Source organism: Molothrus aeneus, chromosome 5 (genome assembly GCF_037042795.1).
Source record: "Molothrus aeneus isolate 106 chromosome 5, BPBGC_Maene_1.0, whole genome shotgun sequence".
NCBI lineage: Eukaryota > Metazoa > Chordata > Aves > Passeriformes > Icteridae > Molothrus > Molothrus aeneus.
The window spans coordinates 4,438,085-4,450,839 of NC_089650.1; the positions used below are offsets into that span (position 1 = coordinate 4,438,085).

Below are 12,755 nucleotides of genomic sequence, written 5' to 3' on the forward strand. Positions count from 1 at the left end.
CCTGTGTGTCTCCTTTATCAGACTTTGGATTTTCTAGGAGATTTTCAGTCTCAACTGCAGCCATTCTACTGATAAAGGCAGTATTTATATACTCTTGCAGATACTATAAACCAAACATGCAAGTGTCCTAGTAGTTTATTAGTTTTTAGCAGTTCATAAATAGGAAACCTCATTAAGAAAAGAGCTCCTGAATCATAATTCAGCAGTGTCCTCTAAAGAGCTTTCAGTCTGTTACACTGAAATTACTGAACTCAGCATCTCAAGCAGCATGTCATGTCATTGAGATCTTCTGATGTTAAATGGACTGTCTTGTAGTGATAGTTAAAAGATAGTAGATGTATTGACCTTTTGTCCAAAAGTATAACTAATCAGAGAATTTATATTTTTCTCTAAACTTAGTCAGGATTTATATTTATGACAAAAAATGCTTTTCTCTAATCCCAATTTATGGCTTTATTAAACCTCATTATCATTACTAAATTAAGAGAGAATATATATTTTGCTGCAACTGAAAATCATGTTACAAGAGCAGATAAAGGAAAACTGGTTGATAAAAAGGGAAGCGAATGTATCCATGTTCAAAGATGACTCTTCAGAATATCTGTGAGTTACCTTCTCCCATTTTTAAATACATATTCCCCTTCTATCTATGAATTAATGCAGGAAGTATTGCAAGTTGCTTGAAATAACAATAAATGGTCTGGATCCCCCAGAGGATCTGAAGCTGATGTCTCTGTCAGTCTTCTAAAAAAGGATAGTCCTTGTGATTTTTGCATCTAGAGAAAGAGAGCATGATTAAAACATTTTAAGGATATAGTTTAGAGAAAAGGGGTTTTTTTCCCTGGTAGAAGAACTGAAACTGAACTACATTAAAAACACATGTCTGCTTTGTGTATCCAGGGCAGGGAAAGTGAATTCTCTGTAACCTTCACATGTATCAGTGACCTCCTTCTCAAAGGAAAATGTATCTTATGCTCAGCTGAAATTGCCAAAGTTCCCTGAGATATTAAACCTTTCTCTTGGAAACTCCCAAGCCCCCAGGGTGCTGTTAGACAAGTGGATAACCTGGGAAAACTGAATAAAATGCAGATCTTGGTGAGTCTGTAACCATTCTGTTATGTAGATAACATTGGCAGGAGTACATAGGCACAGCTCTTCCCTTCAAAAAACACCTACAACTCTCATTCTTAAAATGGAGTTTATTTACTCTGACTGTCCCTTATGTAAAGGAGCCAAAGAAAACGGAGGGGGGAAATGGCTGCTTATTTATTTTTGGAATTTCCAGCTGATTTTGATTTTCAGACATCAGTTTGGTATGCATCCAGTACAGGACATCTTAGGAACATTGTGCCTGCAGAAATCCCAGCGTTCCCAACCTGGACAGGGTGGGCTCTGATAAACCAAGGGTGAGACTCCAGCAGATGTGACCAGGTGTTGGCTGAGCCTCCCTCTCTCTTTATTTTTAAGGGGCTATCAGGTAGTGTCTGTTAAGAGGATATCTAAGAGATAATCCAAGCTATCCAGTGGAAATCCAGCCCTGCTGAAGCCTGCAGGAAGAGGAGGAGGAGGAGGAGGTACTCACTGGCTTAACGCACAGATGCGATAGCGCTTCTTGAAACCAAGGAGGGTCTCCATCTCCTCTCCAGTCAGCTCAAAGTCAAACACCTGCATGAAGGTCCCAAAACAGCTGGGTTAATTCAGTTTGCAGTGGGACAAGGAAGTCTATTTGCAGAAAGAACAGCAGAAGCAGGCTGAAGCACTAGGAGGAGGTGTGCAGGGGACACCCATGCAGGGAGAGCAGTGATTCAATATGTAAGGTTACAGTGCTGGTGGGCTCTGCCTGCAGCAAAATTGTACCACAAGGTGGAAGAGTTTGGCTCTTACCTGATGTGTTCTAATGAGGACATGGCTCTTTACTTTCAGAGTGACTTTTTGCATTCATAAAGAAGTAATAATATATGTGGGATCTGATGAAGGTTTTGGCAGCTCTAAGTTTGAGGAGTGTGGTTTGTACTGTTGGCAGAGTGGGGTTTTTTCCTGTGTACTTTAACACCATTAAGGACTCTCTAAGGTGCCCTCTTACCTTAAAATTTTCTTCAATACGCTGAGGAGTGACGGATTTAGGAATGACACTCACGTTTCTTTGGATTTGGAGCCGGATAAGCACCTGCAGGACCACATAGGGAATTTACAGATGAGAAGTGCTGCCTGTCTTCTGAAAGCTGAAAACCAAAAGTGTCTGCCTGGTCACACAGAGCAGCTCTACTGGTAACCAGAGAGGGCTCACAGAGGAGAAGCACTACTTAAACCCTTCCTAGTTACTACATGAGCTCATTAAATCCTCATCCATCTCTGAAGCTGAGATGACAACAAGGCAGTGCATTGAGCAGGAGTTCAGGATTGGCAGGATGCTGTGTGGAGAGGCAGCCAGTGTGCCAGGTAAAGCCCAAAGCCACTGCTAATCTTCTGTCCATCACTAAAACTAAGGTAGAGAGACTATTTCTCTAAAGCATTAAACTGTGTACAAGGCACAGTTGGAAGTCCATATTATTATTCCATAATACCTCTGTAAGTAGTTACTTTAGCACAAGTGGGAAGAATACATGTCAGCAGGGAAAACAACTCTGACCAGTATTAACCTGAGCTGGGGTTTTGTTGTGCTTGAGTGCAATTTCCTTAACTTGAGGATCATCAAGAAGGGTAATATGGTCAGGCTTGGACCTGTAAAAATAAAAAAAAAAACAGGCTTCAGTAGTTGAATAACTCATTGTCTTCTCCCTCAAGCCCTGTATCACAAGATTATTGTTTGAATTATTAAAAAGCATAATCTTGCACACTTTAATTTAACATCTTGTTACTTCAGTTCCTGTCTTCATTCTTCCCTTTTATAACAAGTGAACACATGAGAAGAAGCCTGTAGTTTCTAGTAAAAACAGGTCACTATAACATATTTGTGTCCAGCCTGAGATCAGGCTGGGAATTTCTTTGATCCAGATCCCAAGAATTTCATCTTGTCCTTTACAAGCACAGCTGCTCTGGCAAAAGCCCTGTCCCAGGTCAGAGAAAGCCATGAGGATGGGAGTAAAAGCAAAATTTCTGCAGCTTCCCCATTTACAAACTTAATCCCTTTGTCTCAGCAGGACTGCAAAGTTGCTATTTCCATAAGCATCTGCTGCTTTGGTTTTTTGTTTGGTTTGTTGTGGGTGGGTTTTTTTTAGTTCAGAAATTCTCCTACATGTTTAATAAGCTCACTAAAGCTCAGTTAAGAATTCTCTTCTCTGCTTTCATCAGCCAATTGATCATTTTTCTTCAAAATATGAAACTAGTGGACTGAATATCACAATAAGTGTGAGGTTTCTGTGGGTGTGATTTTTAATTAATTAGTGAGTCTTTTTCTGATTACAGTAATTTTTCTCAGAGGTTTCATCTTAAGACTGGTTTATTGCATTGACTGCAATCTACATCTGAGGAAGAAATCTCACAGAACATTCTTACCCTGGCCAGTTGGGTGCTCCAAGGGGACAATATGCAGTGACAGAGATCCCTTTGGATTGGCAAAACTTTATCAGCTCTTCCTGAGGAAGATAGGGGTGGCTCTCAATCTCAAAAAAAAAAAAAAAAAAAAAAAAAGCTTTCACCTCTCAGAAGCAGAAGGTACTTCAAGGTTTAGCATCTCTGTGCCACATCAGCTTTGAAAAGGTGGTTCTTTTTGCAGGTGTGGGGTTTTTAAGGGACTTTTAAGAGATGTTCCATCCAGTGCAACAGCCCAGATAGGTGTGATGTCAGTGCTGAGGAGCTGCAGGACAATTTACCTGATTGTTTGCAGGTTTGTGTCTTAAACCTGGTTTGCCCAGGAGCTGATTGATCTGTTTGTGGTTGAAGTTGGAGACTCCAATAGCCTTCACCATTCCCACATCCACGAGCTCTTCCATAGCCTAGAAACACCACAGAACCACACTTCCTATGAAGTTCTTTCATTTTTATATGGAAAAAATACCCACACAGAAACTTGATTGGTAAAAATCTTCCAGTGCTGTGCTGTGAGAACAGTACCTGAACAGTGGGGCTCTGGTCAGACTCAGATCTCACATTCTGTGTCACCATACAGATAAATAACAGCAATATTCCCACAACTCCTAAACTATTATTATTTCCGTAAAATATGACTATTTTGAAATACTATCCCCAGGCAGACCTTCACACAGATGAAAGAGATTCTTTTAGAATAATTCCTCAGCTAACCAAATAACCATCCCATAATAAAAAGCACCTTCTTTGGAACAGAGCAGCTCAACAAGGAGCTGTCACAAGACATCTGGAAAAGGATGGATACTGGTGATCAACACTGATTAATTTCCCAAGAGAGATGTACCATTTAGCAGTTGGATTATAGGATAAGCAGCACTGTGTTCCCCTTCCATCACCTATTTTCTTTCACACTAAGGAGCAATAAAACAGCCAGACAGCCCTAATTAGATTGTCACATCCAGCAGAAAAGAAATGGGAAAACAATCTGCTAGCAGCCTTTAGAGCAGAAGATAGCCTTGCTCCAAAGCAGAAATAATTTTCGTTTAAAGTTGCTGTCATAAGAAGCAGCCTGAAATGTCCACTTTTTTCCCTTCAAATAAACAACAAAAATGTGCCTTATTCTTCACCTGACAGAAGGCAAAAAGCACCAGTGAATTCTTCTGACTCTGGTGAGTTTCTTACCTGCTTTTGGCCTGGCTGTGCTGAGCACACGGGAGTGGAAGGGAAAGGAAGGCCAAAGTCTCAGCCAAGCAGGAATTTGAATTCACAGCCAAGCCTGGCCTCCCAGGCAGCCTGTGCTGCACACAGAGCTTAGCAAAGGACTTTGGCCAACTCCCACTCCTTCCAGAGACAGAAGTTTGGGTGCTGTGGTACACTGGCACAGGCATGTTGGCTTTGCTGGGGTCTGGACAGTTCAGGTACAACAGGAGGTAAAAGCATGGCTACAACTAAAGCCACCAAAAATTGCCCAGAGTGGGGTAGGGATGAGAGAGACAGCCTTTGGTTAGCTCAAGGCACTGCAGGGTAAACACACAGTCAAAGATTTCCTCTTGTCGTGCCAACCCAGCCAGTTTAGGAAGCAGTAGATATAAAAATACCTAAATTTTGGCACAGTGACACAAAAAGGAGCCCAAGGACGCGGACAAATCAGCAATCCCAAATACTTTATGTTAGAAATTCTCTCCGAACAATTCCCACAGTGGAAAGCTTAGAGTTTTCAGGCTGTTATTTCAAACTAGCAAGATATTTTTGGCCTGTAAATGAATGTACCTCCCACGTATGCAGAAAATCTGTATCGCTGGGAATGATCATGCCGTTTCCATCTGCAGGAAATAGCTCCTCTCCTGCCTAGCAGCACAAAAGGAAAAGCAACATGAAGGTCAGGTGAATTATAAGTGCTTCAAGAAATCATTTAGAAATTTGGGCAAGCAAGTGGAGCTGGAGAGGGTGAGATGGATATCCTGAGTTATGTTTGTGGTGGGGTGAGACACGGCTGAAACAACTAGCCTGTGTCAACAGAGAAATCTTCAGGAAAACCTGTCTCTTGAGACCCTGTCCTGCAGGCATTTCTGTGTGCCTCAGGTTGGGAGAAGGCCGGGGAGCTGACACGGTGGGGAAATCAGCATTTATTTAACCTGGGGGTATAGAAAGAAGAAAAAAATCTCTTTTGAACTAAGTAGTTCACATTTGATTCTTGATAAGGAAATGGCAGCCAAACCCCACACTGTAAGAGGAATGTGATCTGGATGTTAATTTGATCCATGACTTAAAAACGCTGTGCAGGGAAAAATAAGGTGGTTTTTGTACTACAAGACCAACCTAGTTGAAGCAGCCATGACCTTTCCTTTCCTCCTGGGCTCTCCCTGCAGAGGTTTATCATTATGCCCTAATGAGATTTACCAACACTCCTCGTTGGAGGGGACTAAAGAGATGTCTGGTCCCAAAGGCAAAAGGGGCAGAGCCCTGACAGACAGATCCTGGGACTTAAAGCTGCAATACCTTGAATCCCATGGGACAGTGCATCAGGTAGAGATCCAGATAATTCAGCTGGAGGGCAGCAAGTGTTTTCTGGCACGCCTCCTTCACCAGGGATCTCTCGTGGAAGGTGGACCACAGCTGTGGGGAAACACAAAGCCTGGGAGCTGCTCTCCTGCCCTCATGGTGGCAGAGCATCCCTGGCAGGGAAACACAGGGCACAGAGGCAGCTCAGGGTGTGGCACATCTTCTCATCTTGAGGAAGAGCCACTTGAGGCACCTCAATTTATTTGTGGTACTGTTAAGTAACTAAAATGAGAATGGGATACTCTGAAATTCCATCAATTATTGCAACAACTAAAACAAAGAAAATAAGTGAACCTGGTGAAAATCGACCCACCAGCTTCCAGCAGATAGAAGTTACTTTATTTTTCCTACCATTGTTGTTGGGGGAAAAAACAAAACAAAGCATAACATACAGGAGTTGACAGGCTGAGGCCGGCAGCACAGCAGGAGTGATCACAAAAACAATAGCCCTGCTTCCTATCCCAGAGGCCACCAGGAGCACGGCCTCAGTTCCTGTCTCCGTGGCTGACAATGGACATGGACTACAAAAAAACCCCTCTCAAACCCAGCCTTTTGTTTCTCAGGGGGTGACCTATCCCTTCCCCTCACCATCCACTGATTGCTTTGCCCTGACTGAGAGGAGGTAATTCCCAGCTTCATCCCTGATGGGGTGTCTGGTGTTGGGATGGCCCTAAGGCATTGGAAAGTCTCTTTTTCCCAGCCCCAAGACTGGAGAAGAAGACAGGATTCCTTGGCTCTCATTCTGAAGGTCGTTTCTTTTCTCTTATCTATAATATTCTTTCTCCAACCTGCTGAGATCTGTCCAGCAGGTCGGGTTGAGGCACACTGACCACCCTCAGGGTGGTGTTATCTTTTTATACTAAAAACTGCCTGTACTTTATTTACAATAATTTTCCAATACCTATCACCTATGTTAGACAGTGTGTCTCTGCTCTAAACCAGTCCAGAAGTGTCACCATCACAGCAGAAGATGGAGGCCAAGAAGAAGAAGGAGAAGGACAGGGCACGCCCAGATTTCTCCATCTTGTCTCCTGAACCCCCATTCTAAAAAACCCCAAAATTCTACTTTTTCACCCTGTGACAAATTCACTATCATTCTACTCAAACCCTTGTGGCTTGTAACTCTTCACACAAAGTTGGGAATTGTTTCCATGGGTTAAAATCAAAGGCACAGGTGTTTGTGACTCCGTGCCAAGGTCTCTGAGCCCCCTGCCAGGGTCTGGAGTCCTCCAGGGCAGCCAGAGGAATGTCCTGGGTTCCGACACATCCCATGGCACTTTCCATGGTGGGACTTTGGGCTTGGCCCCATGTGAGACACACCTTGCTGACCACAAAGAGCTCTTCTCTCCTCACCACGCCCTGCTCCATTTTCTGCAGCAGCGCGTCCCCGATCTCGCTCTCGTTCTGGTACATGTGGGCACAGTCCAGGTGCCGGTACCCCACGTCGATGGCAAACTTCACTGCATCCCTGGCTGCCCCCTGCAGAGACTGAAACCAGAAGAGAAGCCAGTGATTTGCTAAATAGCAGATTAAGAGCTTTGCTGTTCTGAAAATCTGGCAATTTTAAGCCCCCAGAATAATGAGATAGTCCAGCTGTGGCTTTTTTGTTTGTTTGTTGTTTTTTGAGGGGTTTCTTATGGGCATTAGGATTTAAGGTATTTGAGATGATAGTTTCTGTCTAGATTTAGGTGTTTATTATTATTATTTATCTGTTTAGCTTTAGGTGATTATTGTTTTTATTTATGTTATAGTCTCACCGTAGTTAGTTCTGTAGACTTTTATTAGCAAGACACAAAATGGCTTGCTAATGGCTTGCTATCTCTTGTTACAAGGTCTTTTAAGACTAAACTATCTAATTAAGAAATTATAGCTAAATTATTTTCTTTTTTAACCCAATAACTGATTCTTCGAAGTCCACACTGTGGACTTTTCTGTTCAATTACAAAATATCACCCAAACTTATGAAGAAGGTGAAGAAGAACAACCTGCTTCTGCCCTAAAACTTCTGTCTTGCTTCATATTTATTACTATATTCTAAAACTCCAAATTCTAAAGTTTTCCACCCTGTGATATCACACACTTCTAACCAACTACACACCCCTGTAATCCCAGTGCTATCAATCAATTTTGGAAGCCTTCTCCACAGCCTCAGGTCAAATGCAGTGTTCTCTTGAGGGTCTGTGCCTTTAGGCACAGAAAGTTTAAAATTCTCAGCATTTAGGATTCCAACACCAGCCTGGATCTGGCTTTCATTAGTTTTGTGAGATCAAATGGCAAAGGGAGTCACTGATGAGGTGCCTAAGCTGATCCACCCTTTTCCTAAGTATTGGAAGTTCACCTTGGGACACGAGGCTATCTTGAAATAAGTTCTAATTTCCCCAGAAATTAAAAGCAACTTTAGTGTGACATACTGGTGACATGAGGAAACCAATCACCTCTGGAATGCTGGCCCTGCACAAAAACAACCCAGCTCTTGTTGACACAGGACAGGGAGGTGACGGGACTCAAAACACTACAGACAGTGCCACCTCCTGGGTAAAACACACACTCGGTACTTGATAGCAAAATAAACCACTTCAGATTCTTGGCTTGGAGACACCACAGAGCTCTTTGATGACTGAATCCAGAAAATGGCACTCCAAACAGAAACATGATTCAAAGCCATGACCACCTCCTGTGGTCATTAATTGTTGTGGTGCTGGGGGTGTCTCTAGGATGAGGTGAGAGATGAATCTGACTTCATATTTTTTAGAAGGCTGATTTATTATGATATGAAATGAAAATTATATACTAAAGCTATACTAAAGAAAGAGAAAGGAGACATTAGAAGGTTAGACAAGAATGATAAAAAAAAGTTGTGACAGACTCAGAGAGTCCAACACAGCTGGCTGTGATTGGCCATTAATTAAAAATAATTCACATACTGGGTAAACAATTTTTCAATTTTTTAAATTACACTTCAGAGGAGTAAAACATGGAGAAGCTGAAGCTTCTCAGCTTCCCAGAAGAAGAAATCTTAGCAAAGGGATTTTTCAAAAAATATGGCAGTAACAGCCTCCTACTTTTTTCTTTTTTTTAATTATATCACTACTCCAAGTTTTTCCAGTCAAAAGGCATTTAGTTGGTTCACCTAAATTAACAACAACAACATAGAAAACACACTAATTTTTTTCAACACACAACTAAAGACCCAGTTGAAAGTTTCACAGGATTTCTTTTTTTGCAGTCCCTTTCCCCATCCCATCCCTCCCTGGATGTGAGCAAAGGCAACAACCTGCCCTTGAGATTACATAAAACTCTGTCATGTGAGATGTTTTCCAGGGAAAATAATCCATTATTTCATTTGCCCAGGTGCTCACTGAGCTCGGATTTGAGTCAGAGCTGCCAGGTAAAGGGGAAGCTGCTGTGGGAACCTTGAAATCAAAGAGCTTTAATGAAATTATCACCATGGGCTTGGGCTTTGTTTTCATTGCATAACAGAAGACATTGTTTTGTGGTGGCAGGGATCATGTGCCCAAAATTTTCCTTCTACTCGGTCCTGACCAGTTTCTATTGGCAACTTAACAAGTTCCTTCAGAGAGCTCCCCCATCACAGCATTGGGCCCTAAGAGGCCCCCCCAAGGCACACTTTGGTTTTTAAAACCTACTTTAATTATGTTATGCTTCTTAGTGTCCCTTTGTCATCAGAAAAATAAAGACTGAAAGGGCTAAACAAACTCACACCTGTTTGTGCACATAAAGTTAAATGCTGGTTAGGTCAAATGGCCCAAAAATATGGCAGGAATTTAAGATATTTTTATGATGACTGGAAAAGTGTTTCATGGAGCTGGGAAGTTGTGATTTGACATATTTTGTTTCCAGTCTTAGATCCAGGGGAAAGTTCACTTTTTAAAATCTGTTTATCTTTCTTAGTAACAGTTTCTTAAAATTTTCAGCTCATTTACAGACTCTTTTTACATTTATAATTCAGTATATTCTTTAACATACTCTCTCTTACCAAAAGTCCATTAGGTAGCATTTCCAGGTAAAGAACCACCCAAACTATATTCCTGCAAAGTGCTGCACACTCATCTGCTGCCAATAAAAATAAGTTAGCCTCAAGTCTCTAAGGGATTATTGTGAGTTCCCATTTCCAAAACTACTTATTGCCCCTTAAATTCCTATATCTACACACACTCATCACAGATGACACCTACATGACATGCTGGGATATTAACACAGTGCCAAAAGAAAAAAAAACCAAAACAAAGAAAAACAAACTAAAAAATACAAAGAAAAATTAGCTGGGCAAAAGCTTTTACTTTTGCAGCATGTAATTTTTTTCCATAGCTAAGAAAAAATCTTGCACCTGCTCCACTACCTCCACTCGCTCCTAAGATTTCCTGAAGGCTGGGAATAAATACCTGCATTACCTGAGATATTTCAAAAGGAAATATTGCCCAGAGGATTTGCCACATTCTCCTGACCCAAAGAGGAGATTGCTGAACAGTATCTACTGTGAGTATTCCCAGCAACCAGAGGTCCCCAGCTGCAGCAGGTACCTGCCAGGTCCCCAGTCCCAGGATGGGCATCCTCCCACCAGCGGGCAACTCCAGGTGAGTGGCCATGTGCAGTCAGGCAAGGAGAGGCTGTGGGCTCTTGCAAAACCTTTAAAATCAGCTTTGCCCCTCCCTCCTACCTGCTGACTGGCTGCAGACAAGGAAAATATGGGCAGAAGTGCTATCCTAAGAGGAGGCAGGGAGTTTGGTTTAGCTCACCCTTTGAAGAACATAAAAACTGATTGCAGGCTCCTCAAGAATTTATTGAGTGAGCTCGTCATGGCAATTTGGCATTGGTGGAGGGTGCAGGTTTTTGTAAACCTCAGTCTCTGCTTTTCTGCAAGAAAAGTGGTATTTGGGGAGTTGGCACATGCCCCAAAACCATTTCTCATCTCACCTGTCCTGAACACATCGCCAGAAGTTGCCAGATAGCTGCTTTTTTAGGAGGAAGCAGTAACCTGTCCACAGGAGGAATAATTTTTTTTAAATTCCCAATATGGCTTCATCCCCACAGCACCAGGCACCCATGTTTTATAGTTTTCTATATTCCTTTTATTATTTTTATTTCTTTTATATATATATATATATATATATATATATTTGATTTTAAGGCTCCCCATAGCTTTTGCTCTCAGCCACTGTATGATGAGTGGCCACTCCATTCAGAACCCTTTTGATTTTATTTCTGAGCTCAAAATGATCAGGTCTGTTGGCCTGAATTCTGCAATGAAAGCAGGGCTTAACCAGCAATTGTAGTGCCCAGAGCTGATAGGTAGAGATTTCATTCCCCTACATGGCATTTTCTCCTTATTTGTGAGAAAAGGGGATTATGTAGAGGAGAGACCTGTGATGACCATGACTCTCTGAATCATTGTTTCCCTGTCCTTCAGTGATTTTGTAAATTACATATTGACATTTTAGAAATTATACCTTTGTGAGACATTTATTAGATGTATTTACTTTTTTTTCTTTCCTGGTTTTCTGTGTGTTTCTTGAAGGTGAGGAATATCTGAATCTGAGGAAGAGCCTGTCAGGGATAGAGATGAGGATGTGTACTTTGCTACTGCATGGTAATCCTAAACCAAACAAAAAAGAGAAATGAGGAGTTACCAGGATCTACAATAATCTCTCCAAACACAGCCTCTTGGCTTTATCTGGCTTTTCAAAACCCTTGCCATTGGTGCTGGGCTTTTCGGGGACTCAAACACAGGGCAAATAATTCCAGCTCCTTTGCAGCAGTTTTTTGGTAGAAAAGTGTTTCTGGCAGAAATGCCAGGAGCTGTTTTATGTCAGCAGCTCTGGGGAGAGGTTCCCACCCCTCTCCTGTTCAGCAGCACACCAGCACTGAACCCCAGGCACTGGGCTGAAACGAACATAACTCCTTGGGCAGTTCATCCAGCACAAGGCTGGGCTTTGCTGTGAACACAGGGGCAGCCAAGGTGGCTTTCTGCAGAAGCAGCTCAGCTCAGTTGTTTTTAAAGCAGAGTTTTTGCACTGCAGTTCACTCACCTTCCCGCTCTCCCATCTCCATGTGGAAGCACTTTAAGCTTCCACCTGACAGCAAATCTGAAAACAAACTCACAAGGGTGAAGTGTCCATGTTTAGCTGGTTTTCCCTGTGTCCTGAGTTGTAAGATACGGTTTGGGGGTATTCTGTTGTTTTTGGTTTTTGAGTTTTTTGTTTGGGTTTTTTTTTTGTTTGTTTGTTTTTAGATTTTGGGTTTTTTTTGTTGGGTTTTTGTTTGGTTGGTTTGGTTTTGTGAGTTTGTTTGTTTGTTTTTTCAAGGTAAAAAAGAAGGTATCTAATTATCTAATTTTTATCTCTAACATTCATAGATTTCCAGAAGTGACAGTGGATTGGGGAGTATGGCAGTGCCATGTCTCCAATGACACTGGACAAACCAACAGTCTATCAGATTTCTCCTCCTCCATAAAAGAATGCAAAACAATAAGTTATTTACATAAAGGGAGTGAGAAAGTTCGTTACAAGAATGCAAACATCAGAAGGCTTAGAAAAACTTGATAAAACAGGGTGACAGTATTCTATTTGCCATCTGTCAGAGGTGGGGCAGTTCTCTGCTGTCCATGGGGCAGTTTTTTCTTTATCTCTCCCCCAGCCAATCCTCCC

At 42.0% G+C, this 12,755-nt stretch overlaps 1 protein-coding gene across 1 annotated transcript; it reads right to left on the reverse strand.

The window, feature by feature from the left end:
* Positions 1 to 539: 539 nt before the first annotated feature.
* On the reverse strand, positions 540 to 10,697 carry LOC136556463 (aldo-keto reductase family 1 member B1-like). The gene is made up of 10 exons (XM_066549695.1): positions 10,632 to 10,697; positions 7,411 to 7,578; positions 6,028 to 6,144; positions 5,299 to 5,376; positions 3,813 to 3,935; positions 3,496 to 3,602; positions 2,640 to 2,721; positions 2,084 to 2,167; positions 1,583 to 1,665; positions 540 to 776 (listed from the first exon to the last, which is right to left on the reverse strand). Exons 1-10 carry the CDS (start codon positions 10,695 to 10,697, stop codon positions 737 to 739), a joined length of 948 nt encoding a protein of 315 aa, XP_066405792.1. The 3' UTR covers positions 540 to 736.
* Between the last annotated feature and the right edge of the window lie 2,058 nt (positions 10,698 to 12,755).

What these genes read in the sequence shown, in the direction of transcription:
- LOC136556463 (XM_066549695.1), bottom strand. Translation starts at nt 10,697, where the DNA reads ATGGCCACTCACCTGGAGTTGCCCGCTGGTGGGAGGATGCCCATCCTG. An exon ending in TGGGACTGGGGACCTGGCAG is followed by an intron (nt 7,579 to 10,631) that starts GTACCTGCTGCA and finishes TTCTGGTTTCAG; the next exon opens with TCTCTGCAGGGGGCAGCCAG. An exon ending in ACAACAAAACCCCAGCTCAG is followed by an intron (nt 2,168 to 2,639) that starts GTTAATACTGGT and finishes GTGGTCCTGCAG; the next exon opens with GTGCTTATCCGGCTCCAAAT.